The 16,852-nt window shown below is 40.6% G+C and overlaps 1 protein-coding gene and 1 long non-coding RNA gene across 8 annotated transcripts in view; one reads left to right on the top strand and one right to left on the bottom strand.

Moving 5' to 3' along the window:
• LOC113744492 (uncharacterized) overlaps nt 1-966 on the bottom strand; it is a 2,688-nt gene extending 1,722 nt beyond the window's left edge. Inside the window, exon 1 of the long non-coding RNA XR_003461588.1 lies at nt 587-966. This is a non-coding gene — a long non-coding RNA (uncharacterized LOC113744492). The remainder of the gene's footprint in view (nt 1-586) is intronic.
• Nucleotides 967-2,210: 1,244 nt separating this feature from the next.
• On the top strand, nt 2,211-15,875 carry nktr (natural killer cell triggering receptor). Of its 7 annotated transcripts, none has more exons than XM_027274106.1 (16): nt 2,211-2,410; nt 3,038-3,112; nt 4,378-4,485; nt 5,153-5,197; nt 6,615-6,702; nt 7,601-7,630; nt 8,164-8,309; nt 9,266-9,482; nt 9,664-9,840; nt 9,932-10,019; nt 10,607-10,755; nt 10,863-13,523; nt 13,710-13,793; nt 13,983-14,042; nt 14,812-14,913; nt 15,101-15,875. In XM_027274106.1, the coding sequence occupies exons 1-16, from the start codon at nt 2,353-2,355 to the stop codon at nt 15,168-15,170; spliced, it is 4,158 nt and encodes a 1,385-aa protein (XP_027129907.1). In that variant the 5' UTR covers nt 2,211-2,352; the 3' UTR covers nt 15,171-15,875. The 7 variants fall into 7 exon arrangements, with proteins under 7 accessions (XP_027129907.1, XP_027129908.1, XP_027129906.1 ...); XM_027274107.1 differs by having other exon boundaries at nt 2,212-2,410; nt 10,866-13,523; XM_027274105.1 differs by having other exon boundaries at nt 2,212-2,410; nt 10,842-13,523.
• The last annotated feature ends 977 nt before the right edge of the window (nt 15,876-16,852 follow it).

The following is a 16,852-nucleotide window of genomic DNA, read 5'->3' as shown; positions in this document are numbered from 1 at the left end:
TATTTCCCTGCTGCTGATAACCAGTGCAACTTTGTATTCATCTATACTACTATACCCCCAAACTACAGCTGTGATTTCACCTACCACAACTCAAATACAGATATACAATGTATTCACAGCCACTTTACAAACAATGCCTGTGCTTTATATATAGCAGGAATGGCTTTGACACACTGTAAAACTTATATAAATATATAAATATATATATAAACAGCAGTAAGTGTCAGCTGTTGGATAAATTAGAGTGATGTGAGCTACATGTCCTGCAAACCACAGAGATGTAAACGGACCAAAACAAACAACAGCTGATGTCCACATTGACCGCTTGTGTAAAAAAGTAAAGTGTCGGTCTTGTCTTCTTGTCTTGAAGTTCAAGTCAGACACAAAAACAACAACAACAACAATCAGACGAGGCTTTTAGCCGCCGATGCTAACAACAGCTACGCTCGGTGACGGTTGAGCTGCTAACGGCCGTTGGTTCTCTCGGTGACCGTTACCAACGTATCACATTTAAAAAGTAACTATAAAATAAAGTAATCAGATTACAGCGTATCCAAAGACGCTCGTGTCTATCATGTGTACTCACCTGTGTGCAGTAGCTAGCCGGGCAATTAGCTTTAGCTAGTCACTGACGGTGCGGCTGAAATAGCCCCCGAGCTGGATTTATGAGTTTTGTCCCTCCCGAGCCGCCGTAGCAGATTTGTTGTGGTTTTATTGTATCAGGAAGGAGAGTTCAAGTTAGCTCGTCGGCTAATTCCCAGTGTAACTCACTCACGTTGTAAACAGGTGATTCTCTGTTTTTAAGTCTTTAGTTGTAGAAACTAGACACACTGCACTTGTAAATATCGTCCTGTGGCTGCTGGTGTTTGTCTGATATGATGCTGTAGTCAGCTAACCTGCAGCAGCTAAAGTGACAAGGTGCAGCATGAAACCCATGATCATGAGGTAAGGAGACAATTATTATTATTACACCATGTAAACATGTACAGGAGACTGAAATAACGCTGCTTTTAAGTGGCGTTTAAATTTTAAATACGTAGTTACACACATGCAGTCTGTGCACCTGCTAAACTAATGCGACAACAGCCCTGCAACAAAGTCTACCCTCATGTTCAGTGTATTTATAATATATTATAATATATTTGATGCTGTTTATGGTGCTACTGGTTTGTATTACATCACTAGATGTTTCTAATATTAAGGCAACCCATATGCATACAAATGGGTTATATAAAATCTAACAAACCACAGTAACTCAATGCAAAACATAACCCATAATCTTTTACAGGGACCATAAACACCTTTTTAAAAACACATTAAGTTTCCCTCATGTTATCTTCGTCTTGTCTTTTATCTGTAAACTCATACAGGTAGTCGTTATGTCTAAGTAAACCTAATAAATTGGCAACTGAATGTCTTTTTTTAAATATATATATAGTCTGTGCACCTGCTAAACTAATGCGACAACAGCCCTGCAATAGTAATAAGTCTACCCTCATGTCAGTGTTATTAAAATTAAAATATATTATAACAATTGTCACTGCATTATATATACATGCATTACCTGAAATTGTTGCGTCTACTTCAGTCTCTTTAATGTTGCATGCTATTGCTTCACTCTACAGCTATCAGAGTAATACTAGTCCACAGAGATTATTAGATAGATAGATTACTTTATTTATTTTAATTAGGCGTGCTGCTTTCTTGTGGTTTTACGCTTATAATGTCCATCAAGACCGATGTGTTGGTCTAATATGTATCCTGTGCACACAAGCTGCTTTGTAGTTATAATTAAGGCAAGTTTATTGTCTTTTTTTGTGCAACACTAGATGTGTGTTGGATCATTTGAATCAAAGGTAAACGTGGTGCTATCTCTTGCATTGTTGTGGCTTCCTGCTCACATAATCGGTATCAAACATGTTCAAGCCGATAGGCCGGTGGTGACACACCTTGGTAAATATTTGTGTCGTCGATCGGCTCTGACATTTTCAGTGTGCGAGCTGTCACGCGTTGATGATACAAGTGGGCAGTGGAGTTGAGATTGTACAGTCAGGAAGCTCTGCTTGGATTTGCATAGCCAGTTCATTTCCCCATAGACTTCTGGCTGGCTCCCCTCCCATCGTCCTCTCTCCTCCCCTTTCTGTTTCTATCCTCCCTCGCTGCCTTTTAGCTTCTCTACATTGTTTTCCAACACACTCTTCTTAATATGCTGTACTGACCGATACTAAGAGATCCTTTGAATGAGCTGTTTACTGATTTATTTTTAAAGAGAAGAGAGCCTTATTATTTTTTTTTCCTGCTTAGCTTTTTAATACTCTCTCTACATTTTAGGTCACCTGGACTTTGATCACAATGGGGGTGAAAGACCGCCCTCAGTGTTACTTTGATGTGGAGCTCAACAGGGAGCCAGGTAAGAGAATTTAAAATCAGTTTATAGGTTTGAGAATTAGTCAGACGTGTAAAACAGTCTGGCTCACTCTCATAGCTTATTATTATTTTTGAACCAACATAATCAGCAAAGATGTTTAAATTCGATGTAGTTTTTGTGGCCTTGTGGAGTTTTTTGATCAATTGTTTGGTTGCAGAAAATGAAAGTGGAACACGCGGTGTTATGTTGGCTTGGTAGACTGGTTTTGTAACCATGTCAGTACTGAATGGTTGGTTTGAAATCAGCCCTGAGAATCTATTAGAGTTATGCACTTTTCAACCAGGAACATGCAGTTGTTTTGAAAACGCCCAGACCAGTTCAGTTCCCTCATGTTAAATAATGTAACTTACTTATATTTAGACAGGGTAGGGGGGAAACTATTCATATGCTTGTAAGAATAGTTTAAAGTTTGCTCCTAGCTATGGAAAAGTTTCTACAGTGCCTGAGCTTCACCTCAGGGTTCTTCTAATTGTTGGAGACCAATTAAAAATGTGCAGCATAGTAACATTTGGGCTACTTGTAACTCTTAATTGTATCCTTGTAACACCAACCTCATATTGATGATTCCTTGTATCATTCATAAACTTTCTTTTGTGTGTTTTTATATAGTTGGGCGCATTGTCTTTCAACTTTTTTCGGATATTTGTCCCAAGACGAGCAAAAACTTTCTCTGTTTGTGCACTGGTGAGTATTTGTACAGTCATGTTATAACTCTTGTGTCTTTGTTTTTCACTACACTAAACATTTTTAAACTTGTTTGTGAGCATGACATGAAACTTAACAAGGAAACTAGTCTGTTTCCTCTCTCGGAAGTGCAAGTGACAACTGTAAAACACTGCATTACACTCCTCTTTTTGACTATTTGAAAACAGTTGTGCTGTGTTATGGATTTCTCCAGTAATAGTAGAGACACTGGGGATTTACTGGTGGCTCGAGTAGCCAGCAATCTGCACAGCAATCATTTTCTGGTTTTAAACCTGCTCTCTTCCTTGTTGTCTTCAACATATATAAATAATCACGATGAGTAGGTAAATAAATACAGATATGAGATATGGATTTGAAAATAAGAGCCACAGTATCAGGCTCCACACCACTCTCTGGTCATTGGATATCTTGAGGAAAGGAGCTATAGCTGTAGTGTAAATTGTCTAGTGACAGATGGAGTGGAGGGGTCGTGGTCTGTTCCCCTAGATATTTCATCCCACTGTGTAGAACAGAGTGTACTGTGGTAGTGGTGGTCTGCCTAGAGATAGCCATAAATCTGCGAACAGACTGCAGATCGATCCTCCCTCTCATTTTTCACCCCACCTGGCCGACAGGAATGTGATGCTGGCAAGGGCAGACATGGGAGATGGCTGATTCGTCTGTTCCTCTTCCTGGATGTACAGACACAACATAACACAGTAATATACACCGTCCAGCCGTTCAGTTTGCTGTGGCTTTCTCAAAGTGTCTAATGTGTCCTTTTAGCTGGGGATCAGCTCACACCATTAGAAACCAAACCCTTGGAACAATGCTGAGGCCAGTGAAGCAAAATACTAGAAGATTAGCAACCTAAGCTGCCCATTTGAACAGCCAGCTCTCTGTCCACTGAAAGCAGCCTTAAACACATCAACACATCTAATGAAATCTCTGCCTTCACGTCTCCATTCACCCTCGGGGGGAAGAGAAATCCCAGGGGGCAATAGCTTTGGGCCAATATTCTGTCCACTGCCAGTATCACTCCAGTGGAAGATTTCTTAATGAATTCTGCTGTGCTGCACATGCGTATTAACAACAGGATGCCTGAACCAAGGCATCAGTTTCCAACTGTTCATTCCCTTGTTTAATAAACCTCATGTGGCAATGTCCAAGACTAACATTGAACACCTCAAAGTATTTCACACAGTAGCAGCCGTTGAATGTTTTATGTTCTGGCGAGAGCTCCGTTAACATCTATCTAATTGCAGGTGAAAAGGGAACTGGCAAAATCACAGGGAAAAAGCTCTGCTACAAAGGCTCCACATTTCACAGAGTTGTAAAGAACTTTATGGTCCAGGGAGGCGACTTCACTGAAGGTAATTGCATCTGAAGTATTGCCTCGAAAAGTGTGTGTTTTAATCAAATTGACTGAATGAAGTTAGTCATAACTCGCATGCTTGCTTTTCCTGCTTGCTGGCTCTATTTTTTTTTTCTTTAAACATAAAAATCAATGGAAATGTAACAGAGCAAATAACTGCTCTGCTCTTTCTCATTTGGTTTGTTTAAGGAAGAATCAAATGCTCCCTTGGGTAGAAAATGTATTTCAGTAACGGTGATGCTTTGCATGGTGTCACAGCTAACAACGTATTATAACAAAAACTCTATTAACCTAGTAAAAGCGCCATTATACAGTATATTGGCACTTTTACTAGATTAATAGCATCATTGACTTTGTTTCATGCTGACCATGCTGTTTCCTGAATGTGGCAGCCTTATCAAAAAATTATACTATTAAAGGTGCCAGTTTTTTCTATATTGGCACTATATGCAGTAATATACCGTAAGAGTGCCAATATACAGTATATTGGCACTTTTACTAAATTGATAGCATCATTGACTTTATTGTGTTGTTTCATAATGAACATACTGTTTTCCTGAATGTAGAAGCCTCTCTAAATTAGTCCTTTTCTGTAATGTGTACACATGTATAGTGCACTTCTTTTAATGGAAAGATGATTAATGATTTAATGTTATCCTCTGCAGGAAATGGAAGAGGAGGAGAGTCCATATATGGTGGCTACTTTGAAGGTAATGGGAAGATCAAATTATCTAATAAGCAGTCAATAAATATTTATTTAAATACTCTGACTTAGCTGCTTTTGCATGAACATAATGTTGCATGTGCCTCTTGTGTTAATAACGGGTTTTCCTATGTATGACTGTGTTGACCTTCATTTTTCCATTGTATAGTGCTGTCTTCTATTTTGTAACAGTAGTGGGCTTTATCAAATCAGCATGGAGAGTAGGCATTCTCTTTATTGAAAGCTACAATCTTCCTGCCTAAAATTTTCAACATATTCTTTTATTTATAGAGTGGTCTTTTGCAAAATGAGAAGGTAAGAGATGTACACAGCTCAGTAACACCATGTCAACATTGTCCCCACCACCTTCCTCTCTCTCAGTTAAACCAGTGCAAATGTTTGCAACGGTGCAGGTGCAAGTTTGTACTGAAGGATTTTCTATTCAGACAGCCACCCTCCAAAGCCTCCGCTGCTCAAATTACATTTTATGTTACATATGGGGTATTTATAGCCACACGTCTGCCATGAGATATAGTCAGGCTGCAGGTTTCTCTGCGTAATGGGAAGAGTGGTATTACAAATAAGTTATATATAGTCTTGCAACTTGGATATAGCATATTTAGATCAAATAGATTGGGAAGCATTTTCCAAATTGGAAACTTTCATATGCAAATAGCTTGATGATATTCATGGATTCAGTGCTTAAATGAAATCACTTGAGCATGGCTTTATTTTATATGTAGTTGATTAACTAGTCAGATGTACTCTAATCTGTTTTTTTTGTTTTTATATTTGTAGGAAAATTAGAGTAGAAACGTAATATTTTATCTTATACTCTATATCACTGTGGGACAATTTTCCAAAGGATTTCATATTTTGTTTGCGTTCGGAGGCTTGTAACTTGCTTTAGATAAATGATTCATCATAGTGAGAATCTTATCACCCTTTCTTTGTGCGTTGTCTTTTGTTTTGACAACCGCTACTTATCTTCTTCCTTGTCTTTTTCTGGCTATCTCTAAAATCTATTCGATCCAACATCATGAGGCGTTTTCTAAATGATTCCCAGCTCAGAAATGTTAATATGTTAATGATAATGTGACCCTGAAGAAAGATGAGGCAATGCATGGATCATCTATCTGAAGCAAGTGAAACCGAATGGAAATCAATATGTTATTCTTTGGAACATTATCAGACTAATGTAAAATATCTAAGATTTTTAGTTATCATATAAAATCATAGACAAGGACTAGAAGTGACAAACAAAATAGTGCTTTTACAGAAGGACTGGTTGGTGAGGCAATGATTAGGCTTCATGGATTAAAACAGTTCTCCCTTTTTGTCCTGTTCTTCCCTGAATATTTCCGTTATTGCGTATCGGAGGACGCACACTGACACTTCGCTCCTTCTTTCTCTGCCCCCAACAGACGAGAACTTCACTCTCAAACACGACAGAGCCTTCCTGTTGTCTATGGCCAATCGTGGGAAGGACACAAACGGCTCACAGTTCTTCATGTGAGTAACAATAAGTAAATCAAATTCAGTCTGCACCGTTTTTAATAACTATACCATTTAACTGGCAGGTCACTTGTATTATTTATTTGCTTTTTTTTTTCTCTGAGTGTTTTATGCTTTCTGTCCCTTTCTTTGTTGAGTAGAATTTGTCATTGTGAACGTCAACAATCCCCTCTCTGTGTTGCAGTTAGATTTCAAAGTGCAGAGAAACATGGATTCGTTCTTTTTTACCTACAAATGTGTTACATTTTTTCTCTTGCCGTTTTTTGTGTAAAATTTACAGAAACTCTAGCATCCTGCTCTTCCAAGGTAATGTGTCTCCAAGGCTGTGTTTCTCTCTCTCTCTCTCTTTCTCTCTCTCTCTACTCCTGACTTTATTTATTTTCAGTAGTTTGTATTTGCAAGTATTTTGCAAGGCTTATTTTGGATATGTCTGATCAATATTTACTTATTTAAACATTTACTTGAGGTTATTTGGCTCTGTACACTTCTTTATCTCTAAAACAGGTTGCCACCTTAAGGTAGCAACGTCCTACATGGATAAAAACTCTTGAAACATAAAGGAGGAAATGTATACAGACTGTGTTTCTTAGTATGATCCAAATTGATCACCAACACTGTTGACTCTTGAGTGTTTGTGGTTGGTTTTAATGCAACAGCCAAAAGTCTATCTAAATTGATTTGCAATCATTAAAAACAAATGATGGTCTGTCAAATTATGCACTTTTTTTTTTTTTTAGCCCCCCCCCCCCCATCCATGGTACAGTAGCACCCACACTTTGTCGAAGTTACTTGTTCGCTCTCATTCTTCTCCTCCTTTTTCTCCTTTTCTCATGACCCCTCCACTGCCATTGGTCGACCCGTCCCGGGCTTTCTTTGCTGGATTTTCCACAAACAGCACAACCAAGATGGCCCCTCATCTTGACGGGTAAAATCTAATTTCAGAAAGCATTGGAACGATCTTTACAGTTACAGAACATTCATTTCAGACTTCAGTCAGAGCTCTTAACACACCCGAAATCAAATAGTCATGATTACATAACAAACATGTTTAGGTGGAGTGTAACAGCTAGTCTGCTTCGTTATGACTGTATGGGTGTGGTGTGGTTTGATCAGATTTTCACTGAGTGTGAGCAAACGACCGACCAGCAGTTATCAGATTTGTATTGAAATATTGATGACTGCCGCGCAGGAGTACGTGGCATCACCTTTTTTTCCCCAACTGAGCCTGGCCCACCTCAAACGAGTGAGACGACTACAGAAGGGGAAAAAAAGCTAATATAGAAATCTCTCATATGAGTTTAACCCATACTGTTCTAACTTTGGCAGAAAGCTAGAGAGTAAGAAGCGGACTGAGTAAAATATGTTGTCAGGCCCTTTGAAGATTCTTTGAAGAAATCCGATAAAAATCAAGTTGCTCTGTAGTTGTAACAGACATGAATCATTTCTGTGTCCGTGCAGTGTCCACGTCGTCTTTGGTGTCGTCATCTCCGGCTTTGAAGTGATAAAGAAGATCGAGGGTCTGAAGACTGATTCAGCCAGCAGGCCCTACGCTGATGTGAGAGTGATGGACTGCGGGCAACTTATCACTAAGTCTGCAAATGATGGTAGGTTCAGTGATAGATCTACTTTACCTTGAATGTTGCAGATATATATACGTCAACAAATCTCATTAAAAGGCCAGAAGCAGAGTTCTCTGCCCCGCCTGTGGCACTTCATCATCTGTCCCTACTGAAGACTTAACATGTTTTATTTTTACGAAAGGGTTTATAACTTCTGTTTAATTCTTAAAAACAGCTGGGCACTGCGGTATTTAACAAACGCTACTTCAACAAGAGTACACAGTGCATCTGTTGGAGGCTATTTTCAGCTGCTGATGTAAACAGAGTTTGTCTTTTATGTGTTTTTAATATTTTTGGACAACAATTGAGCTTTTATATCCGCAGAGGGATAAGCTACACAAAGCTTTTAGATGCACAAGCTGTTAGAAGCGTTGTTAGTTTTGGTCTTTTTCAAAGGAATTTGTTCACAATAAGAAAAATATAGAATCACTAGACTTACTGCTGTATGAAAACCTTTTGCCACATGGCCAGTGTAGTGAGAGTTTAATATCTGGTGTGTATGACAGCTGTTTTTAAGTGATTCTATACCATTTGTATTCTCTTTGTTTTTGCGTCCTGTGGGGAATAACGTGTGCTGCCTGCCTGCAACTGTAACTGGGTCATATTTTGTTCTCATTCTGTAAGAGGTTGGCATTTCGATGCCAGATTTGCCCCCCACTGGCATTCGTACAGGGCGTGTAACCTGATCTTGTGTTTAATGAGGATCAGCGAGGTGATCTCTGTGGACTTCAGTTGGCATCTGCCCACCTGACTCTGCCAGGCTTGCCTCCAACATACTGAGAAGAATCAAACAAAGCTTTTGTTGTTGCAGTGTTACACCACCCTGAGAATGACTTATGGCATTTGAACTTTCCTTCTTTCTGAACATATCAGTGTCGTATTCTTAAAAGCGAGCATCATTTTTAATGAAATGACACCCGCCGTTATATTTCTTGTTTCAGTACTTGAAGGCAAGAGGAAACGAACCTCGCATTCAGCTGACTCGTCCCTCAATTCCCATGAGTCGTCCTCCCAGTTCTCCTCTTCAGTGGGATCTGAAAGTGAATCGGATGAAAAGCACAAACATCACAAGCACAAGAGACATGTGAAGAGTAAACGGTCAAAAAGGAAAAGGAGGGAATCAAAAAAAGAGAGGAACAACACACCCTCCAAGCAGAGGTCATTTTTTTTAATCTTCTATCTGTTCATGATCATAACTTTACAAATGTACATGACCACAGTCCAATCAGTATGTCCGGATATAAAAAGTACTGACATGATTCACAGTCAGCTTTAAGAGCCAAGAGACGGGGTTGGTTATTTGCATAACAAAATATTGTTTTGCATTTTGTCATTGAAGCTCTCACAGTCCTGTAGAAAAAGAGATGCTGGAGGGGGAGAATGAAGTGGAGGGAGAGAAGGAGCAGAGTGGGAAGAGAGAAAAACCTGTCGTCCGCCCAGAGGAAATCCCTCCGGTGCCAGAGAACCGTTTCCTGCTGCGACGGGACATGCCATCTCAGGAAGATAAAACAGAGATGTTAGTTCTAATTTTTTTTTTTTTACATATATTCTAGTTCACACATTAAACAGTAAACTTGAGTTATGAGTGTTTACTTTGATCTTTCCAGAATTGAGAAAGAAGAAACGTCTCTTTCAACTGACCACAAACCAGCAGTGTCCAAGTCTGGACGGAAGATTAAAGGCAGAGGAACTATGGTATGTTCACCTCAACTGAGCAGAGATTTCTCAGATTTGGTATTTAAGTATTAATTGTTGTTTGCTTGTAACTGATCAACCAAGATTTGCAAGTGGACAATGTTATTTCTATTCTATTAACTAGAACTCTACTTGGTTTTTACATGATGTGTGAATATGGTAAGACAGTGGTTCTCAATTCAAGGGTCAGGACCCCAACAAGGGGTCACAAGATAACTCTGAGGAACCAGAGATTCACAACAGAGGACAAATTGATCATTGATAATTGATCATTTTACTTAAGGTCTCTCATAATTGTTCAAACATTGGCTGAACTGGTCGCACAGTAGACGTAACAAGTCTAGGGATACAAGTTGGCAAAGCTTCCTGTTTTAAGGGGTTATAAGCATCAATTGTAGACACCACTGCTGTACAGAATTGACTGACATCTATTTTATTGACAAGAAACAACTTATTTGTTGTTTTCTCCATGCTCATCTCTGCCTCCATAATGTTTTGAAAATCCCATAAGTTACTTACGGCAAAGAATCTTTAAATCTCAGCAAACTCTCTGAAGAGTTTTGAGTCATGGATGTACTTTTCCGCAGAGATATCACACCCCCACAAGGTCTAAATCACGCTCTGCATCTCTGGAAGAGCGTGGTAGCAGCGAAACTCCGCCACACTGGAAGGAAGAGATGAAAAGAACCAAAGTTTATCATCCACCGAGCATCGAGAGATGGAGCAAAGGAGACAAGTTTGTCTTTATATTTTACTTTGTGACTTAGAATATCAGATTTGCTCTTAGTTTTTTCTTGCTTCATGCATCTTTTGACTTAACAGATTGAATGACCATTCCTCAAGCAGATGGGATGACAGAAGCGACTCCGCATGGTCCCGGTCTGCAGAACACTCTTCAGACCGCAGCTCAGAGAGGTCCAGCCAGCGCTGCCAACAGAAGAAAGAGAAGAAGAAAGCCAAACGCAAGAAGAAAGCCAAAAAACGCAAACACAGCAAGAAGAAGAGCTCCAAGAGCAAACCTCAAGAGGCTTACCTGTCAGAGGGTGAAAGGTCGGTATCCTCAGGAAGAAAGTCCAGAAGATCCCGTTCTCCATCCCGCTGCTCTTCAAATCACCATCATTCGTCAACTCGAAAGAGGAGGCGGTCCTCGCTGTCTTTCAGAGACTCGCGGTCCTACTCTAGATCTTACACATCCAGCCAATCAAGATCAAGAGAGAGGTCCAGGTCTTATTCAAGATCTAGAAGCCTTTCTCCATCTAGAAGTCGGTCTTTGTCTAGATCCAGATCTCAGTCCTATTCTCGATCCCGGTCTAGATCCCGGGCAAGATCAAGATCCAGGTATAGATCTAGGTCTTCATCCAGAAAGAGGAGTTTATCCAGATCCCCTAGAAAGAGGAAAGCAAGCAAGCCCAAAGCTGATGCCATGATCCATGTGCCTGAGAAGCTTCCAGACAACAAAGTCACACCTGTCCCCAGACTCCCCGCTGTCCCGGCTCCTGAAAGTGTCCCTGTGATCCCACTGAGCGACAGTCCCCCACCTTCACGCTGGAAACCTGGTCAAAAGCCCTGGAAGCCCTCCTACATCCATATTCAGGAGATTAAAGCTAAAGTAGCTCCCAGTAACATTTCCACTGGACAAGCAGCTGATGGCGTTACAGAAAAAGCTCAGACCTCAGTCACACCCAAAGGTCTGCCAGGTGAGACTCAAAGCGACAAAGCACGCAAACATGCAGAACGTTCACGCAGCAGGTCCTCCAGAAGCAAGTCCTACAGCCGTTCAAGGAGCAGAAGTTACAGCAGGTCTAGGTCCAGATCCCCTCATCAGTATAACAGCAGATCATCCTCACCTAGCAGATCAGACTCTGAAAACTCCCAGAAGACAGGGAGCAATAAAAAGAACTCACTAGACAAGGAATGGAAAGAGTATTATAGCTCTTTGCAAAGGATCAAAAATTTAGATAAGTACATTTCACTCACTAGTAGTCAAGATGCTCAGTCCGGCTCGGAGAACAGGGCAGGCTGTGAGCAAAGTCCTGATATCAGTGTTTCGGCTAGAAGTGGCTCTTTGGAGAAAATAAAAGAGAGAGGCAGCTTACAGGATCAAGACACGAAGCATCACAGCTCAACGCTGGCAGAGAGCTTTAATAACCGGTCTGAATGGGATAGCGACAGCGACAAAGTGAGCCAAAGCAACAGTGCTACCCTCTCGAAAAGGCTAAAACGAGCAGTTCAGTCCAGTGAGGTTCTCGACAAGAAACTGTCTGCTCTCACTGGGTGGAATTCAGAAAGCGATTCTGAAAACATAACAGCCAGGACTTTGACCATATCTGAAAAAGAAGAAGGGGAGGCAAGTTCAGAATCAGAATATGAGACTTCGAGAAAGACGTCGGAGGCGGTGGTTTCTCTGGCACACAAGAGTGCCGCTGCTGCTCCTTCTTCAGGTCCGTCAGAGGAAAGTCCTGAGAAGTCAGCCGAGCCCGAGAAGCACAAGAGCAAGAAGAAGTCCAAACGTAAGCACAAACACAAGAGAAGAAGTGAGAACAAAAGCAGCTCCCATCACAGTAAGGACAAAGGAAAGAGATCTAAGAGGAAACATCAGAAGCTCAAAGAGACTTTTCACTGGCAGCCACCTTTAGAGTTCGAAGAGGAGGAGGAAGAAGATGAATCAAAACGGGAGAAACGCAGTCCTGGTAGAGTTGTCAAAGAAAGGCCTGGTGTGGACAGTATGAATGACAAAGACCAACACGTGACCTCTTTAAATAAGAATCCTAATAGAGAAGAAGATAGAGGGCAACAGAGAGCAAAGCACAGTGAACCTCCTCTTCAGTCATCCAGCAGGAACGGTGCTAATTTACTCAGTGTCAAAGAGCAGGAGTCATTAGATGATATGGACATTTGTACTCCAGAGCATGAAGCTGAAATTGTAGAACCTCCAGTTGCACAGGATTCTTGTGATAACGCCCGAGAATTAACCCTAAAATCTACCTCAAGGTCTTCAAATATGGCAAGTAAAGATAGAGCGTTACCTCACAGCAAAGAACAGCCCTCTGCTACCTCCACGACAGCCACTGGTGGACTGCAAGACGAAGCAACCAGCCTCAAACCCACCGGCATTAATTTCAAGTGGAGGCCTCTGAAAGGAATGTCAGCCGTACAGAACGTAAACGCACCAACCGTCACCACAAAAAACATCGAACTTCAAGAGAACCTGACCTCCAACGCACAGGGAGTGAGGATGGAGATAAAAAGCAAAAGCAGAGTCCGACCGGGATCTCTGTTTGACGAGGTTCGTAAGACAGCACGGCTCAACCAGAGGCCGAGAAACCAGGAGAGCTCCAGCGAGGAGAGATCACCCTCCGTGGGAAAGACGAGGGGAACATCCCGCACACGGTCCCCGAAGAAGTCCAGGTCCACATCCAGGAAGTCTCGCTCCGCTTCCAGTCGCTGGTCCCAATCCTACAGCAGGTCGAGGAGCAGATCCCGCAGCTCCAGCTACTCCTCCAGGTAACACAAAAAGCACATTGATTAAATGAAAAGCATTGAGGGCACCGCCGGTAAATCTCTCTAAATGCTGGAGGGGCTTCTTTTGACGTAGTTCAAGATTGTTGTGAAGTGATAAACTTGATGGATGTGAAGCATTTGTTCCAGCTCGGGGAAAGTGTGATTTATAACACGATGTAATTCTTTTAGGAGCCGCAGCAGGAGTCGGAGGAGACGTGGAAGAGGGCGGTCTCGCTCTCGTAGCAGCACATATCGAAGTTACAGGAGTCATAGGTACATTCTGAAACACAGATTTACTACTCTGCTGTAGCGCCTCATGGATCCCATTAGGGAAGTGTTTTCAGTTAAATGCAGTGGAAACTTATGAGATAACTGTATACAAAAACTTCCCATTGTGTATTTTATCATCACTAATCTTTCAAACCTGTCTTTTTTGTTGTTGTTTTTCTTCCCTCCTTTCAGCCGGACGTACAGTAGAAGCCATTCCAGAAGTCGCTCATATAACCGCCGCCGGAGATCCAGGTCCGTTAAAGAGACGCAGAAATAGAAATGTTTAATTGTTCATGCGAGGGGTCACTGAGTACTCTTTAAGATCAGAGACAAACACAATTATGCGAACGCTATGTTCAGATCAAAACACCACGATCTAATTTGATCTTAATTACAATTCAATTAGGAATCAGGTGTGGACTGCCACAGTATTAATTGAAAGTTTGAAAGGATATTTATACACCTGTCAGTTTTCATAAATTGTAAGTCTAGAGTGATACAGGTTATATGAGAGCAGGAGAGAGTTGATTCAGAGCAGAAAAGTTCGAAGAGCTAACACATATTAGTTATTCAACTGGATATTAATTTAATTAAATACTTTTTATTTCAAACAAAATTAAGATTTACTTCTTTTCTCCATCTAAGGTGACAGAATAATTCATTCATATTTGTCAGAAAAAATAAGGCATTTAAATCCGTCACCTTGAGTTTTAGAAAATGTTTTTTTTCTGACATTTTATAGACCAAAAGATGAATGTATTTATCCAGAAAATAATCAGCACATTAATCAATATTTATAATAATCGTTTGTTGCAGCCCTGGAAGAGATCAGTCCTATCTTTAGCCGTTAATTAGAGTGATGCAGGAATCTTTTTCACTCTCCATGCAGACAGATTATTCTGCTAAAATATTTAAATAAGTCTTTATCAGCATACTATGACTGCTTGTACGCCTTTACTAAGCATATGTGCCAATCACTATCCTAAAATAATATCTTCTACGCGGCTGTATGTTAATGCAGGTCAGACTCCTACGACAGCTATTCCAGTCGGAGCCGGAGCGTGAGCAGGAGACGAGGCCGCAGACGAAGTGACAGCTACAGGAGCTCAGACCGCCGATCCCGGTAAGACACTCTGCTCCCCTGACAGACATCAACATGGTGGCAGGTCTCACTTTAACCTCTTAACCTTTTTCCTCTTTTCATTCCCGCGGCTGAATGTTAGATTGTGGTTTAACACCGAGACATACTATAACCGTTCATGCCTGGAAAAAAGTCTCGAGTATTTCATCGCGATCTCTGTCTCCTGCAGGTCGTACCACTCCTCCAGTCGCAGCTCGTCCAGGCGCAGAAGTCACAGTCGCAGCAGTCGCTACAGCTGAAACGGGGGGAAAGAAAACAAAGTCTGGACACTGTGTGCAACTCACAATAGCAACCATCTCAGATCAGAAAGTAAAGCTCAAAGAGGGAAATTTTAACCTTGTTACTAGTTCAGTAATGTGCCGTATGTCCCTCCTACTTTAATTGACATGACAGTCTTTAAAAAAATGAATGTTATCGAATGTAAATAAATAAACCACCTTACAAGCTCTCACAAAGGCAGATCCTTTTCAGCCTCCTTTTTAGAGGCGGTCACAGCTCAAAACGACCGAGCTGAAACTTGTGACAACTCCAGCAGCCTATAAAGGAAAATGTCTGTGATAAATAAATAGAAATAAGCTGTATATGTTTTATATTATTGTATATTTGTGTAATCCTTTTCTACATCTGTTTTTTTTTTTTATACACTGAAATGTACAGTTAGACATGCCTTACATGTCTAATCCTCTCAGTTCTGATGCGTGTGACGAGTTGATGGATTTGTAGGTATATTTTGAGGTTACGCCTTAAATTCAGGGGCAGCGAGACAAGATTCTTCAATGGAAAACTTCACCTTTTTGTAGCAGTTTCGAGCTGTTATTCGTCTTCGTTCCCATTCGTTTTATTACTGTATCATGAATGTTTAAAACTGTACTTAAAGTATAGTGTTTCTGATTTTATTCAAACAGTTATGAATGTTTACACGTAATAAATACCACCGCATCTTATCGTGTCTTGTTTCCTCACTGTTCAGTAGATAATCCTGCTGTGTTGACCGTACCTCTACAATGGCGCCATCTGGCTTTCAATTCAGAACTGCAAACGTGCATGTGTGTGTGTACCTGTGCGCTTCTTAAATGTCTTTATCCCAGCAAGGTTAAACGCGTGTGTATTATATTTATGTCAATCACTGCAGTTTTCTTATAATAGAATCCCTCGTATTAGATGTCATGCAATAAGTAGAATCAGATTAATGCACAACTATTAATTTCACTCCCTGATCACAGCACTTCATTGGAATGAGAATAAAGGGACAGACGACTCTATTAAATTATTAATCATACTCAGAACTAATTGAAAATTTGGCTCCCTCCTTGCTAATATTTGCGTACACTTTAAAGCTGCGCTGGCGTGTGAGCTCCTGTCATCTCTTGTGGGAGCTTTTGTGAGCTGCATGCTGGGGAAACCAAGAGTCGTCCACGAGATACAGACCCTATTGAATTGCTTCAGGGCCCGTCTACTTTTTATCTGCAAGTGCAGGAGTGCAGGCAATGAATACATCTACTGTTCAGGCCTGTTTTGTATGGACGGTTCTGGGTACAAATCAAATCTGGATGTACAATACTCCCATCATAACCACCATGCAAAAGAGGGTGGAAAAGTATCTACAAGCATGCACTTTAATAGAAGAATACACCGGATGCTGCACATGGGGATGAAATGATTTGATGAGGAGAGGTAACATAAAGCATTTATTTGTATTTTTGTATTTTTTAAGAAGCCATAATAATGTTAAAGTGTGTGTTTAACATGTAAAATAACAGATACAGGCTTAATAAAGATAACACATTTGTACAAAATAAGTTAAATATAACTGTCACACACCAAAAATGAGTGAACACAAGGTCAGGGACAAAAAAACACTTATACACTTATACATAAGCAGGTGCAATTTTCCGAAACAATTCCAGTGACAATTTCGTGG

The sequence above is a fragment of the Larimichthys crocea genome, chromosome XXIII (assembly GCF_000972845.2).
Source record: "Larimichthys crocea isolate SSNF chromosome XXIII, L_crocea_2.0, whole genome shotgun sequence".
In the NCBI taxonomy this organism is placed as follows: Eukaryota; Metazoa; Chordata; class Actinopteri; family Sciaenidae; genus Larimichthys; species Larimichthys crocea.
The sequence above is the reverse complement of the archived record's forward strand: the minus strand, read 5'-3'. Positions and strand labels throughout refer to the sequence as shown.